Source organism: Andrena cerasifolii, chromosome 12, assembly GCF_050908995.1.
Source record: "Andrena cerasifolii isolate SP2316 chromosome 12, iyAndCera1_principal, whole genome shotgun sequence".
Taxonomy (NCBI): domain Eukaryota; kingdom Metazoa; phylum Arthropoda; class Insecta; order Hymenoptera; family Andrenidae; genus Andrena; species Andrena cerasifolii.
In genome coordinates this window covers 1,657,592-1,674,762 of record NC_135129.1, presented here as the reverse complement: position 1 = coordinate 1,674,762, position 17,171 = coordinate 1,657,592, and the positions used below count along the sequence as shown (strand labels likewise).

The 17,171-nt window shown below is 37.9% G+C and overlaps 1 protein-coding gene across 1 annotated transcript in view; it reads left to right on the top strand.

The window, feature by feature from the left end:
• Positions 1 to 16,280, top strand: part of LOC143375500 (lachesin) — a 212,064-nt gene extending 195,784 nt beyond the window's left edge. Inside the window, exons 7-10 of the mRNA XM_076824691.1 lie at positions 380 to 517; positions 634 to 753; positions 5,737 to 5,901; positions 15,807 to 16,280. Coding sequence (XP_076680806.1) covers positions 380 to 517; positions 634 to 753; positions 5,737 to 5,901; positions 15,807 to 16,102 — 719 coding nt within the window. The 3' untranslated portion in view covers positions 16,103 to 16,280. The remainder of the gene's footprint in view (positions 1 to 379; positions 518 to 633; positions 754 to 5,736; positions 5,902 to 15,806) is intronic.
• Positions 16,281 to 17,171: the final 891 nt, after the last annotated feature.

The following is a 17,171-nucleotide window of genomic DNA, read 5'->3' as shown; positions in this document are numbered from 1 at the left end:
AGGATAATTATTAAATAAAATTCACTTGTGCGAGCCCAGGGGCTCCTTTTCGTCTTATCCAATCGGGTTCAAACTTTACACAATTTTTTTTATTACTACCCTCCTGGGGGGTGCCACGAAGAAAATTCAAAAGTCGAAAATAAAATAATATATCCAGTACCTACTTGGGAACGAAGGAAAACATGAAAGGCTGAAGCTGAATCGATCGTCCCTAGCAACAGAAATATGCATCCCTTACTTTTGGTTATTCAGAAAACCAACAAAGCTTCATAAATATCAGTGCCAGAAACCTCGTTCTTTATTCGGCGCCATTTATCAGTATGACACTTGATGAGCATGCACCGTTGAGCAGATGTTTAATTATAATCATCCTGTTTAGTGACCTCAGTGACGGAGTACCAAGGCGAGGAGCTGAAGCTGTCGAAGATCTCGAGGAACGAGATGGGTGTTTATCACTGCATCGCGAGCAACGGCGTGCCACCAGCGGTCAGCAAACGTATTTTTATCAATGTTCATTGTGAGTAATAGTGATTACGGTAGCCAATAATTTATCGACCCCGTTCAGCCACAAACCGAAGGAACATGGCCGTCTGTTGCTCGGCTACAATCCCTACCCTGCTTTCTGTTTCACAGTCTCGCCTGTAATTCATGTACCTAATCAACTGGTCGGCGCTCCTCTGGGTACAGACGTGGTCCTGGAATGCTTTGTCGAGGCATCGCCCAAGACGATTAATTATTGGCTCAAGGATGACGGTGAGATCTCACTGAAACACTTAACCTCTGGTCCGGCGCGACGCTCGTAGAACCCTGGGCACGTATGCTCCTTATTCCCTAGGCTCTTTCGTTTCCTTGGGTGTTACTTCTTTTTAAGGACACCATTCCCTTTGCTCCCGAGACAGAAACAGAATGAAATTTCTATTCGACTTCTATTTCGATATGGGATTGTTTGTTGAAGCGTCTCTGAAGGAATGGATCCAATATCGTTCCCTCAGTATTTACAGAGGCTGAGTGATCAGTTCCTGCTCAGTTTATGCACGAAGCTTATTTCTTATACGTATTCATAAAGTAGGTTTCAGTTTTTAAAGCAAAGGCTACAGTGTTTTATGGTCTTGAATCTTTAATCTGATAATTAAGTGACTCCTTCATTGTACTACTTTTTGGGCTTTGAGGATCAGGGTGGAAGAGAGTTTAGCACTGGATATGAATAAAAATGAAAATTCTCATGTTTGTTGGATTTTTCATAATGTCATGGAACGAAAATAAAATTATGTAGTTCCACTTAAGGGGTTATGCCTAGTCAGGCGGTCGAAAAGAGGTGAATATTTGTGAATTTTTTTTGAAGAAGCGGAAGCGTATATTTTTACAGAACTTTTTGCACCTAAAAGAGCAACATTTAAAGAACATTTGGTAATTTTTTCATAGAAAAATATTTACGTTTATAATAAAATATCAAGCGACATCCAAGAAGCATTTTTAAAAATTTGGTTTTGCGTGAGCATTGCCATTCGGAACCAGATTATCTAAAATCAAAAAACAAAAAGATTTCGTTAGTATATTAATTTATCCTCAGGTTGACGGAGAGAATTTTCCGAAATATTAAGTTAAAACAAAATGGCGGCTATTTAAAGTTGAAATCCTGATTTTTTGCTGCAAAAATTACGCGAAAAAATCAGGATTCCAAATTTAAATAGCTGCCATGTTGTTTTAACTTAATATTTCGGAAAATTCTCTCCGTCAACCTGAGGATAAATTAATATACTAACGAAATCTTTTTTGTTTTTTGATTTTAGATAATCTGGTTCCGAATGGCAATGCTCACCGCAAAACCAAATTTTTAAAAATGCTTCTTGGATGTCGCTTGTTATTTTATTATAAACGTATATATTTTTCTATGAAAAAATTACCAAATATTCTTTAAATGTTGCTCTTTTAAACGCAAAAAGTTTTGTAAAATTATACGCTTCCACTTCTTCAAAAAAAATCACAAATATTCGCCTCTTTTCGGCCGCCTGACTAGGTATAACCCCTTAAAGATGATTTAACGTCGAAAAGAGTAATCAACTTTGCGATTAATTTTTGCGTTCAATAATGCTTTTGTCTTGTAATTTATTAAAGTACCGAAAGTGCATTCCGTGAAACCAAAATCATTACTAAATGTCAATCTTACGTGAACTTTATTGTCTTGTATTTTTCAAGATTTCCTGAAGTCTGCTAAACCGATTGTCCTCAAATTCTATGGAGATTCTGAGATGCACTGTCCATCGTGCGATAATGTTTCTTCATTTCCCCGTTTATCATTTCACATTAAAAAAGCTGCGAAATTTTCAACTTCGCATTTTGTCATGAATTATTATCTTGCAAAAATCCTTTAATTTTTACCTTAACTTTAACTCTAATTTTTCTGTAAGCTTTAACAATTTTTTGCGTCGAAACGCTACGTTTGTAGCACATGGTGCCTACTTTAACTTTTATTTCTCATTGAGCAGAGCAGATTAATGTAAAGAAAAACTTTAACATTAATTCTCATTGTTACAAACAATTTTGCGGCAACTTTTTTTACAAGTGTCCACTGACCTAGAGGTGTAAATTCACCCCTGAAAGTAGTGACCATCACTTTTTATTACCCTGTACAACAAGCACTGCTTCTTACAATGTACTGTCGGACTATACAGTCACTTCGTTCATTAGCTTCGTACATGAACTTCACCGATAAATCACTTAACATCAACATTATATAATAGCGTTGCTTTATTTCATTCTTAGTGCACTAATAAATTGCTACTTAGACCCCAAAATAAAGCACAAAATTAAGGGGGGATTCTCGTCTAACAACCCCAAAAGTAACTGATACTTAAGAATTTTTTTATTTAAAAACTGTTGATCATATTGACTTAAACTCTTTTGGGATATAAGGAGGCATCTTTAAACTTGCAGAAAATATTTTTTTTATGTCAATCCTTTCTATTATTTATTAATTATTGTAGCACCTATCACAGTCATCTGATTGCAAAAAGATAGAAGTTTCATAAAGTTAGATAGTTTATGCTGGAATTGGTCCACTTTAAAGAAAAAAAATGAAAAATGGGAAGAGTTATAGCGTTTGAAAGAAAAAGTAAGTTTTATCCTTTGACAAATTTTTCATATTATTCTTTATATCGGCGCAAAAAGTATTATAAATAAAAACTAAAATTAAAATTTCAGGTCTAGTCCCAGCATAAATTATTTAACTTCAAGAAAATTTTCTGCTTTTTGCAATTAGACTGTGACAGGTGCTACACCTGACGGCAACATCGTCGAAGAGGTTAACACAATTCCTCAATAATTAATAAATAATAAAAAGGATCGATATAAAAAAATTCTACAAGTTTAAAGATGCCTCCTTATACCTCAAAAGAGCTTAATGCAATATTAACAATAGTTTTTTAAAAAAAAAAATCATAAATTTCGGGGCCCGTTACACGAGAATACCCCCCTTATAAGGGGGGTTTCCGCCTTGTTGGGCCGAAAAATAGGTAATTCTTTGTGAATTTTTTCTACAAAAACGGTTCGACAAATTAATTTGAGGTTTGGCAGGCTGTTCTATTGTATCTTGAACTATTGTTCTGAATTTCTGTGCGACAGTGAAGAAAAAAACATGGCAGATACAAAAAGAGCGTTGAAAAATAATCGGGTGGTCCTGGCGTTGACGAAAAGTACTGTAAGGTTTACCCGAAACACAAAAAAAAAGAGATTTTGAATCTATTCGAATGTGGCTATCGGCGGTAGTAGATATATTGCCGTGTCTATTACCATTCCTTTTTTATTTAAAGAAGTTTTCCTGATTTTTGCGGCGAAACCTGTTTCAGACTCAAATCAGGACGTCTGGCCTTCTTCAAAAGGCTTTCATTTTAATTTTTTTATATTTATTAATAAATCTACTACCATCGATAGCCACATTCATATAGATTAAGAATCTCTGTTCTTTTTTGTGTTTCGCATAAACCTTACAGTACTTTTCGTCAACGCCAGGACACCCGATTATTTTTCAACCCTCTTTTGTATCTGCCATGTTTTTTTCTTCACTGTCGCACAAAAATTCAGAACAATAGTTCAAGATCCAATAAAACAGCCTGTCAAACCTCAAATTAATTTGTCGAACCGTGTTTGTAGAAAAAATTCCCAAAGAATTACCTATATTTCGGCCCAACAAGTCGCAAACACCCCTTAAACACACTTTTCGGCCAAGCATAGTTTGCGTCCCCTTTAAGTTCCTAAGGCAATCTGTTCAATAAAAATCGTCCCGTTAACATGCATATTAAAGAAGCATTAAACCAGCACGTGCTGTTTGGAATCCCAATGGTTGGATTAGCGGTGGCAGTACGTTGCATTAAATTAGAAAAACTTTCGCCCGCGCTCAAGATAAATGGCACGTTTCTGTTTCATGCCGTTCCTCGGGGTCGCGCTAAGGAAGAACGGGACGCTCTCTTTCTTTAACAGGTTTAATATTTCCGTGCGGGAGTTGGCAAAAAGTTGCAGACAAATGCTGGAGTGAATTACTCCCGGCCGTTCGCAAATATATTCCCCGAGCATTTTGTAGCCTGTACGAGTAGACATGCTTTCGCTTTAGCGCAACTTCCACGGAGCACTTCGGCCCAATGCATTCGTATGTAATTTTCACCTAGCACGGAAAATCCTGCGCCCCCTTTTTCTCTTTGCCGCGTTCCACATATATACGTATATACCTACGTACGACCATTTCAGAGTGTAATAAGGAGACTCGACGCGCGTTTAAGAAGTGAATTTTCGCATACTTGTACGCGCCTCGCCGTATTTCTTGCTCGTTTTCAATATCCTCGGGGATCCCCTCCTGTGTACGTGTATTAAATTTCATTCGAATTCTTCGCCCAGCCAAACCGATTTTTTCCCTTCGATTTTAGTGGCAACGGAGATTGTCCACGAGCCTGTGGATAACTGAGGGACGAAGAAACGTAGGGTTTTTAATCGATGGACGTTTGGCAACAAACTTACGCTCGGTGCTATTTTCTATACTTTCGAGTTAGGCAGTGGTTCTTGAGAGACTTTCCAGGTGCTTGCGAATGAAATCAAACTTTTTCTGTGGTGCAGTTTCTGCCAGTGATGAATAGGGAATAGGCAATCATGTATATGTGATAAATTCGAAAGTTTTACAGAAGGGTTGGTAGTGAGAAATGGTCTTCCGAGAAATTCGGAATTCGAATTTATAGTTTGTGTTAAATCACCTCCCATTACGAAATAAGTTGGATAAATTCGATATTTTTAAAAAATTTTACTTACACCATTTGCAGAATCACCGGCACAATTATTTTCTTCATACGTGATGGAATAATTACGTATAAGTATAACTCATACAGTGTTAGAAATATTTATTGCATCACTTGAATATGAAACTCTTTACCAGATAACTATATAAACCTATCTTATTAATTATTACCTAGCACTAGGAAAATATTACTGTAAAATATTTGTTGCAAAAATCTTTAGCTGATTCTGGTCACCAAAATAAATTGAATACGAATCATTATACATCTTATCAATCATATTGCCATTAAAATTGTGCGCACTGTGTAAATTTGTGAGTGACACAACAAATATTTTCGGTACTGTACGTCTATAACTTGTTTCTTTATTTTGTGCTAATATATCTCAAGTGCCCAGAAGGTTAAGTAGTTATCGGAGCAAAGTATGAACGTAAATGGAAGGAAATTTTGATTCGCACAGAAATGATATTCAACCAGCATCACGACGTGCAGGCGATCGCGAAGTCGCAGTTCGAGGTTCGAATGGTGTTAACCATTCGCAATTTGCAAAAACACGACGTGGGCACCTATAAATGCGTGGCGAAGAATTCGCTCGGCGAGGTCGAGAGCAGCATCCGATTGTACGGTGAGTGTGCATCGTTCAAACACCCTCAGATAGAATTCACATCTACACGCCACTCTTACGCACTTCGTTTACACCCTCGCGGCAGTTTTCTGCTCTAACGTCACTCTGTAGCTTTATATTTATTATCAAAGAGCTGCGCACGCTTTGCACATGCTTTCTGGCGACTTTTACACTTTCGTCCCTGGAAATTCAAGGAATGAACGATGCTCTTGGGGTACTTAAAGCAAGCCATCCGAATAATTTCTTTATTTTCGAACATGGCACAAACGTTTCAGGGAAAAGTTTAGTTTTTCGGAGGCGTGGTGCAGTGACATTTTTTTTTCTTCTAAGTGGAAGCGACGAGGATAATTTATGTCAGCAACTTTTTTTAATAGAACGATATATTCTTTCATTTATCTTTATACATACAGAGTCTTTTGATCGAATTTGTTCAACGTCTAGATTTGTTAATATTGAAATTCATTTCTCGTTTACTTGTGGTTTTTTAAGTTACCTAAATATGCACTGTTTTGAACCGAAATTTTACCGCAACTAAATAAAAGACTGTAGAAGATATCTTTCTGTCTAAAATATATGTTTCTATCTCTAAATCTCTAAAGATGAAGTTATTCTGGGACCTGTTTCAAGTGCCTCCCACGTAGAACATGTTTGTCTTCTTCCACCTGACTCTGCGATTACAGCACATTACACAATCTTTCTACTTTTCTTTCGTACAAGAAAGAATCATGTAGGTATAAGCTTCTATTTACCCACTGTTCTCAATCAGATAACGATAATCATCCACTTATTAACACAATTGCATGTACATGATAGTACTTTAAACACTGCTTAAAAATGGGATTGCTATATTCAGTGACGGAGAATTTGAAGTTGCGTTAGAATCTAATTTCAATTTCTCTGTCAGTGAATATAGCAATCACAATTTTTAAGCTTAGATTGAATGAAATTAATAGTGAAAGATGAAATGTGGTATGAAATTTCTATTGTGTTTTTCGAATTCGGTACACAAAAGTATATTAAAAATAGCTAGAATATTGAAGCAAGTCTTTTCACCGCTGGCCTGTTTCATTATCGTTATTTGTGCTGTTATTTTGTGATTATTACTAAATATCCTTCAAATACTCATCATCCTATCCCCGACATAAAATTCAGCCAGGACAAATAGTTCCACCGAATTAAAATAAAATTACAGTAGAGCCTCCCATTTTCCTAATAACCTAATATCCGAACGTTCTGTTATTCGGACAGAGTGTCTCCTGGCAACAGATGCCTTCTCCTGTTATGTACAAATATTCGAATAATTTTGAATACGAATAATTTCTTCGAATATTCGAATATACGAATAATCAAGCGTATTCGAATATTCGAATCTCAAATTCGAATTATCTGGTATTCGAATATTCCAATCTCAGATTCAAATTATCTGGTATTCAAATATTCGAATCTCAAATTCGAATTATCTGGTATTCGAAGATTCGAATTATCTGGTATTCGCATATTGGAATCTCAAATTTGAATTATCTGGTATTCGAATATTCGAATCTCAAAATCAAATTATCTGGTATTCTTGTATTCGAATCTCAAATTCGAATTATCTGGTATTCGAATATTCGAATCTCAAAATGGAATTATGTGGTATTCGAATATTCGAATCTCAAATTCGAATTATCTGGTATTCGAATATTCGAATCCCAAATTCGAATTATCTGGTATTCGAATCTACGAATTTTCGTTACAGCCCTAATCGAAACTAAAAGGGAACACGCCAATTCTTTCTCACCGATTGGAACGCAACTTTGTGGGTTGCGAGTAAGATAGAGTGACTTAAGACACGAATAATGTTATGTTTCATTCGTGCGCAATCGCCCTAAGTGTCTGAATTGCAGAAAGTAACAACTTTTTTTAAAGTATGAAGCGCTTACTATACCATTAAACTTTTGGTTGAAACTTTTTCTGTCTCTTGTACTTTAAGAGTTATACGCGAAAAAGTGGGTGTGCCTATTTGACTCTGCGGTTAGTTTTCAGATCCTTAAAGGGCGATTCGGCACGAATGAAACATACCGTTGTTCTTGTCTTGCGTCGCTCTATAAACCCACAAACTTACGTTCCAATCGGTGAGTAAGGGTAATTCATGTAGATAATTGAGCGGCGAAAAAAATATATGGGATCCATAAATATTCAACCAAACCGTCAATTGTCTCGATCTCTATTTAAGTAACTGAAGTTTAGTATCAGAAAAGCGATTGCCCTACTATCCAAAAATTCCTTAAAAGTCTCCCTATTAACTCTACTGTTCCACCGCGGAAGCCTCACAGCTTTCAAATAACTCGCAAGCCAGCTACAACCTATCCAGCAAAGAAAAGCCAAACACGTGTCACCAACTAATGACCAGTGATCGCAGCCGTGGCAGGCATTAAAAATCCAGCAATCAATGACACTCGAAAAGCTCCGCGATAACGAGGAGAGTTGGTACAGCTCGCAGAGCATCGAGGGAGTATGGCTGTCGTCCCGTTGATAGCTGTTCCGCTTAGCGCCGGATATCCGTCTCCGCCCGGTGTTATTTCACGGCTGATACGCGGCGCGGCGGGGAGGGTTAACGAGTCTTTGCGGAAGCTCCGCGTGGAAATTGTTGCCCCGGTACATCTCGCCCCGGCGAGTCCCCTGGAAGACTGATCGTCCTATGATAGAAACAAGGGGCCCCCCTTTTCTACTCACGGCAAACACGCCTCCGTTTACAAGCATCCTCACTTTGCCGCGGAAACCTCCAAGGATTTTCCCTTTCGCCCTCCCTCGCCCCCGCGCCCGCCTTCATTCGGTCAATTCTCATCTTTTCGCATACGATCCCGGGGATCTTTCAATCAGGTCAGAGCACTCAGGGGAAACACAGTCGCGGGGGCTGGGTAGCACTCTCCTTGAAGGATCTCGGGGCGGCCGTGTCCTTCGTAAATCGCCGCCAGCTTTGCAGACAAGCTGAGCCCGGCTCACGTCCTGGGAATCAATGCTGTCTCGCGATATACCAGGATTTACTTATTTCTCGGCACGGTCTATGTCCGCGTTCGCCGCGGAGGCGACAGCGATGATTGGCTGACGAGTGGATGACGGAAGGGGTGGCTTTTGAAGCTGGCGACGGGGGTGGCGGGTAGATGCGCTGGGTTGGTGGCAGAGATTTCTTGTCGTCGGCGGAGATAGTTTGAGGTGATTAAAGCAGAGACCATAACTGTTATAACCTAAATTTTAAAAATCATGACGTCAGAGTTAATATCTTTCTTTAAATGATTTTGGTTATGAATAACCATTATTGTTAACAGATATATTGTTTGGTCACTAGTAACCGCTGTTGACGACGGAAATATTTTTTGGTCACTGATAACCATTATTGACGGCGGAAATTGTTTTCGGTTACGAATAAACATTATCGATGACGAGGAGTTTTTTCGTTACGGATAACCATTATCGATAACCAGAATTTTTTTTCTTTGGTTACGAATAACCATTATCGATGACGAGAATTTGTTTTGGTTACGATGGAACCAATCTTAAGGCTGGAAAAGACACGTCCAGTAATTTAGTCGAGTAGTGAGTAATTTAGTAATTTACTAAATTAATTGACTAAATTTCAGTGTCCACACACAGCAGTGATGAGATCTGGGGCGTGTTTTTTCGCGCATGCGCGGCTTTTGCAGTACCGTATCTATGTTGAGGGGGGGGGGGCAAGTAATGCATGATCAAGGTACCCATGGGTGATCAAGGTATCCCATTTTATCGAAACTTGTACTATACTGATGCTAAAATCGCCGCGCATGCGCGAGAAAACCCACCCGAGTTCTCATCACTGATACGCAGTAATTACTAAATTACTTGCTACTCGACTAAACTACTGGCCCTGTCTGAACCAGCGTTTAGAGCAGGCCTGCCCTTTAGGGTGCAAATACCTCCTGAAGTTCTGGGACCCGGGCAACAGCCGAGGGCTGAACTGTTACCTTGTTAACCGTTGCGTGAGTTTTGGGAGTACTGCAAGAATGTGTGTGCGCCCATACGCGTGGGGCCCAGCTATATAGACTCGTGGTACGAGCCAGTATGACGCACCCACAGTCTTGCAATCCTCCCGCAGTCCATGCTGTGGTTAGCAACGTAACAGTTCCGCGCTGGGCTGTTGCCCGGGTCCCAGAACTTGAGGAAGTATTTGCCATAGACATATATAGACGGAGCGTAAGCTGAGGGGGTGTAAGATTCGCGGTAAGGGGAGCGATACAGGCAAATCGGGTAACGCAATGGATATGCATGACGAATGCTTCCGAAGCTAACCCGACGTGCCTGTATCTGACCTCTGCCTTTTCCCCTCCAAGCCTACCGTTCCCCTCGCCGAAAGTCCCAGCTTCTGCTCCGTCTATACTGCCCTCTTTAGTTAAAATGTCCTATCTAACATTTTGAAACAATCGAGAAAACTGAAGTTTTATCATTTCCTTTGTACCGTCCTTATTTTCCTTCATTCAAATTAAAACATGTTGCCATTATTTCGTAACAGCCTAATATAAATTTGTGCAATAGGTGTACCAGTAGGTGATGTATTATTAACGTACCAATTAATTAATTGTTTTATATAGGATATTATAACCATTTGAAAATGAGTTAGGTTAAATACATTATACTGTTTATAAATCTTTACGAAGCACGTAGAGTTTTCTAACTTTACTTAAAAGGTAAAAGACGCGTGGAACTTCAAATATTTCAACATATCTAAAAAAATGCTAGATAGGACAGTTTAACTAAGGAGGGCAGTATATATGTCTATGGTATTTGCACCCTAAAGGGCAGGCCTGCTTTAGAGCATATGAACATGGAGGAAGCATGCAATGGGCGAAAATGTAGACGGCGGTAGGAAGAGAAACATAGGTACACATTGGGGACACCCTCTCTCTTTCTAATTTAAAAAAAAAAACGCTGCCGCCCCTGGCGCTAGAAGTTTGAGGGGTGGTTTCACCCCCAAACCTGCAAACAGTCCAAATTAAAAAGACACCTGTTTCTTATTTTTCGATCCTCTAAGACATATCTAAAAAATCAAATCAATCGGAGAAGAACACCTGGGATACCCTCCTTGCAAGTAGTCTAAGGTCTAAGAAAGAAATATATAAGACGCTAGTAACTAAAGTAATTCGAGTAATTCGAATCCTACTAGGGCTCGAGTATTCGAGCTATTTTAGTTTTTTTCAAACAGTTCGCCGATTTGAAACAGCTCGGAAAATGCAAATGCCCGAGCGACCGATCATTATTCGACTCGAAAATCAAGTACTCGCATCCCATAGTATTTGCCCAATATTAAGATATCCAATTCAGAAACTACAGTTGTTTATCGAACTTGCTAGTAAAACCTTCTTCAAATCGGCTGGGACTAGTTTAAAAAAAAACAGAGACGCTTTCGATATTACTTCGTCGGTGAATGAACGAGGAATATTAAATATTTGTCATGCACTTGCAATTATTCCTTTAAACATTTATGCAGCTTGAAAGTACATTATATGTACTCAATGATTTCCTCAACACAATGATGAAGCTTTTATGAAAGGGTACACGAATTTTCATGACTTAATAAGTGTATTGAATGCAATATCGTGAACAGAAGGATCAAGTTCACTGACAGTGCAACAGTATACGATGCGTTGTGGCTGTAACGAGTACGAGAAAGAGTTTTAGATTATTCTGAAAACGTTGTTGCAGGGATCGTTTACAAATTTATGAGGTAACGTATCACGATGAAGGTTTGAAGAAAGCTTGTTAACCTCAGTTTTGTTCTTCATAAGTAGTAGTAATTAGATTCATAGTATGGAATTAAAGACAACCTCATTCCAAAATTACAAAGTTTCCTTGCTGGATGCTGGATTCCCTTGTTTCATATCATTGTCTGCCTGTCAGGCGATTTAATCAATTTATATCCGTGCAAATTCAATATCCAGACAGTGTATTCGAGGTTCTTGAATAAAACGAATGACTATCGAAAGCAGACGTGACATACAAGTTTCTGCCGTAAATAGATAATAAAGTTACTACTTTCAGATTCAACCATGTCGATGGATGAATATTTTGCTCCTTTTATTAAGGTACGTCTACACGACGACCCTTTTGTGTCTAGAACAAGTGTCTTTTGTGTATAGCTAGTTGCAGTGTCTTCAGTCTAGCTCTAGCTGCAACTCCGCGATTATAGGTCGAATTCAGTGTCGCGGACTGCTGTAGGAAGTTTCCAATCTTCCGGAAACTTTTTTGAGTGTCGTATACACTTGATCTAGACACAAAAGTGTCGTCGCGTAGACGTACCTTTAGGGGCTGATCCGGTCTAGAGCTCTTAAAAATGGGTGATCTTTAGGAATTAATTAACGGAGAACTACTATATATTTTTGAATGGGACTTTTTGCATTGCATTAAGGATGTCTTAAACTATAGAAATAAATTTTTTTCTTTTATAATTAATCATGCAGACGGCATGGCAGTGGGGAGTTGTTAAAGTCAAGGCATCAAAAAATTCATTCAAAACGGTGGAAACTGTAAGGTGAATGTCCCAATTTTTGCTCATGTTCCCATTTCTGATCATTTCGCATTTTTCTTATTATTATATGCGTTACGTTTGTACTATAGTTGCAAGAAAATAATTCTAAATTATTTAAAAGCTTGGGGCAATACATATATCGCTATGTTTCATGAGCAGAAATACGGACATTTAGAGCATTATATATTTAATTACAAATTACTAGTAGTTAAACGTCTTGAAATATCTTTCTTAAATAGTTTTTGAATTGTTTCATTTTTTATTAAAAAATTAATCAATTACTCTGCAAGTTTTGATCACAAACAAATTTTTTACACCTTTATGACGAGTTACCTCTTAAATGTGCAGAAATTGGGTCATTCACCTTAGCACCTAAACCACGGGTCTAAAATAAAAAACAATGCCAGATTATTAAAGCGCATAAAACTCGCTCGTGAACATAGCAGTACAAATTACAAAAATAACAATTTTTTAGAAAATAACGACACTTGAATTTTGAAATCACGTTTTCCCTATATTTTGCGTCCTTTCAACACCTTTATAAATTACAATTTTTTTTATATTAAATTTTACTGGTTTCTCCAGAAACCAGAAGTATATTCTTCAAAATAAAAACAGTTTCAATCGAATCGGATAATAACTTTTGGAGATACAGGTTCCACCGATTTGAAGAACACTGTTTCGAGAAATACGCGTTTAAAGTTTTATGTACGTGAGCGCCGAGTGGCCGGGGGTTACCCATGCATTTACCCGCTACTCAAATGCCTGTAATTTCGTGAATTTTACGAATTTCAAAAAATCTTATGGAACACGTGTTCTTACAAAGTTGAACATTCGAAAAATGAAATAAATAATTAGTCGATTTTTATTCCGGAACCTCCCCTTAAAGAAACATTTAAAAAATGAAACCTCAAATAAAATATATAATTTTACACTTTCATCTTATTCTTTCGTGAAAACTCACCCCATCGGTACCACCAATAACGAATCACCCTTTACATCGGTCTTAAAAGTCGCGAGATGTATTTCTGCCTAGACGGACTGAAGTAATAGTAATAATTTCGTAATTGACTCGACAATCGTCCTATCATAGACTTAGGTGAATTAAAAATTTGCGATTTTCTACGTTCATTCTCATCACGAACACATTCTTGACATCAGAATAGCAGAAGTCACCAGGAGAGTGAAGTTAAATAAACTTAAAAGTAGGCCTACATAAAAAATTGAAAAATATTTGAAACCCTGCCAAATTTGTTTCATCGTCGTTCGAGAAAATTGGTTTTCAGATTGGAATTGATTCTTACAATTAATCGAATGCACATGTTCTCGAGGCGTTTCCAAAATCAATTTCCTGGAAAACATGCTTCGTTCGCAGAACAGTTATTCTACAACTCCCACTCATTTCATCACAAGAATTTATTTGTATTGTATGGACTTTCGCATTCTGGATACTTATTCCTCTCATGTTAATAATTATTCCGGTATGATTGACCGTTTTGACTGTTCGTTAAACTCGTTTAAGCGATCAATCTTCAATATCGTCAACAGCTGACTGTTGCTTTGATTTTTTCTTTCAGGCGTCCTCTATTCAATGTTACTTATGTTCGCTTCGTTGTGCTCACCTTATTTTTGTTATTTCTCACTTATGTATCAAAAGGCTTTCGTTAATAAACGTATTATTATTAATATTATTATTATTTAACGAAGCACCAAATCAAAGAATTAACCTAAATTTTTATTTTATTTTTTCCTGAAGAATCACCCCCTTCGTTGCACCACTAACAACAGCTGCCCTATTACACAAATGCAAATCACGATTACTAATTTCATAGAAACCACCCTCTAGCTCACAATCAGATTAATAACCAGTGGGGGACTGGCCAGGGTGTCAGCTTCCTCGATGACAAGTGGGCCCCTGATGAAACAGGCTTCCTTAAACATCAGACAATATGTTAAAAATGTTAATGACCTTTTTATTAGCTTGAAACTATAAAGGAAGTTCCAATATTATGACTGTATGCACCTAAAATTTACGATTCATTACTATTCTAATGAAAAACAATTTAATAAAATCATTCAAATCAACAATATAGGTACATTTATTTCACAAAAATTTTAATTGCACTTTTTTGCCACTCATGTATTTCTTGAAAATTTTATTTATTTCTTATAAAAATTAAATGATAGCCTTATAGTTAAAGGTGGGTACCTATTGATATTTCTCACTGATCTAATTTTATCTAAAATGTACGTAGCATTAGGGTGGCCCGTATTTTCGACCTGTAATTTCTTTTGCTCTCAGTCCCTAGTATGGTTCCATTTTGTAAAAAAATAGTCCCTGAAAAAGAGTATTGCATTCGGACAACGGCAAAGGGTGCCAATCGGGCCTTAATGTTTAGAATTCATCAATTGTTTGAATTTGAAGAATTTCTCAAAAATGGTTAGCCATATCGAAATTTTGTTGAAATAATATTAAAAGAGCATTAAATTTTCTACAATTACTGTCTATATAATATTTTCGTGCTTCCAACCATTTTTTAAATAATAGCGTTTGAATATAGAGAAATCAGCACTCCGCGCGTATAGCCAATACGTCACGCCGTACAGATGGGACGCGCGAAGTGCTGACTTCTCTATATTCAAACGCTATTATCTAAAAACTGGTTGGAAGCACAAGAAAATTATATATACAGTAATTGTAGGAAATTTAATGCTACTTTTATATTATTTGAACAAAATTTCGATAGGGCTTACCATTTTTGAGAAATTCTTTAAATCCAAAGTATTGATGAATTCTAAACATTAAGGTCTGGTCGGCACCCTTTCCTGTTGTCCGCTTGCAATCAATTTTTTCAGGGACTATTTTTTTACAAAAAGGCACCGTTCTAGAGGATGAGAGCAAAGAAATACAACAAAAAGAATTCGACACGTATAGGGTAGATGTCCCATTTACTGTCAGTGTTCCTATTACTGCCACTTTATTTATTTCACTTAAAAAAAAACATAACGTACAAAGAATGTACTATAATAATAAGAAGAACAGTCCCAATTTTATGATAAATTCTTTTTCACACTATTCTTTATACGTTGCGTGTTTATTAAGTAAAATAAATGAAGTGGCAGTAATAGGGACGCTGTCAGTAATTGGGACATTTACCCTAAGGACCACCCAGCAATATTCCAAAAAAGACCAATATTATTCTCGTTATTATTATTAAAGAAACGCGTTACTCACCACCCAGCAATATTCCAAAAAAGACCAATATTATTATCGTTATTATTCTTAAATAAACGCGTCACTCACGATTCGGCCAAATACCACATGCACCCCTACTGAATGCCACCTTGCGTGGGCCATTTTGTTCAGAGATTTCAGGGCCAGCGAAGACTCAGACGGCAGCTCGGCCATCGTTCTACAACGAGGAGGACGAGATGGTTTACGGTTCGGCGGAGGTGGACAAAATGGAGAACAAACCACTGTCCGTCGACAACACGATCCACGGGCGCATGGGGTATCCCTCCGTCGCGACGCCGTCGCCCACCATCAGAATGGGCAAGAAGAAGCCAGCGATCAGCGTCAGGTCCGACGCGGATCATCGCTCCACGTCGAACCTCCTCGTGATCGTTCTGACGCTGGTCGTCGTTCGCCAGAGATGCCAGTGAACCGACGGACATTGAGGTTTGAGTAATTATTGAATCGGGATCGTAACGCGACGCGAGACGGAACCAATAGACGGTGCGCTTTGTTTCTCGGTTATTTCGGCGCCGACGAAGTATCGTCTTCCCCTGAGTGGCTTATTCGTAAATCGTAGGTTTAATTATGAAAACGAAGGATGAATCGGGAACAGAGGGCGGTGGTCAGCGAAACACTGTGCGAGGGGTGCGGTGTGGGGCTCGTATGCGGGGTGCAGAGTCCGAAACTGGGGCATTTTCTGGAGAAATGCCTGGCAAATTGTGAAGGGAACAGTAGGGACGTATTTACGTGACACTTTTGTGGCTGATATTTTTAATACATTCACATGCATTCTGCTTCTTTTTCTGTACTCTTTAACGCGTTGAGCTTGGGCAGAGCTGAGCAGAAAATGATTTGGATGGCGAATATCGAATGAACTTTTATTCCTCAGAATTGGTTATTATTCGAAATGTTTAATAGATTCTATTTAGTCGAATAGTTCACCAGGATATTAATTCTATGCATTTATTCGAATAATTTATCACTATTTAATCGAATATATGTTAAAAAATTGTTCAAATAATGGTACGAATAACCATTTGTAATTTATAATAACCCTCCAATCAAAAATCACGGAATGTGTTAATACAGTTAAGTACCGTATCTTTCGAGCGAATATATTGGAAATATCAGTGTAGCAACATGAGTGTCTCGTGTGAGAAGGTCTTAGGAGTTCTGCAAGCTGCAGGTTGTTGCTTGAACGTGATTAAAGACGCTTGCAAGTAATTGTGCACGCCCGGAATAACGCGCAAAGGTTCGCGAAGGGTGGAGTATAGGAATATTGAATGGGTGTCGTATTCGTTATCACAAATGTTGGTGGTACCATTAAATGAAAAGCTGAAAAATGTCACGCTTCGTCGTCAACTACTCATCGCGTGAAACTGAAATCATGCATTACTCTATGATACAAAGTATCAATCCATTCTCTTCCATGTGTTATGTCATGAACAGTGTTTGAAAAAGTTTCATGGGAAAAAGTTTCCCATTCAGATGGTTTCA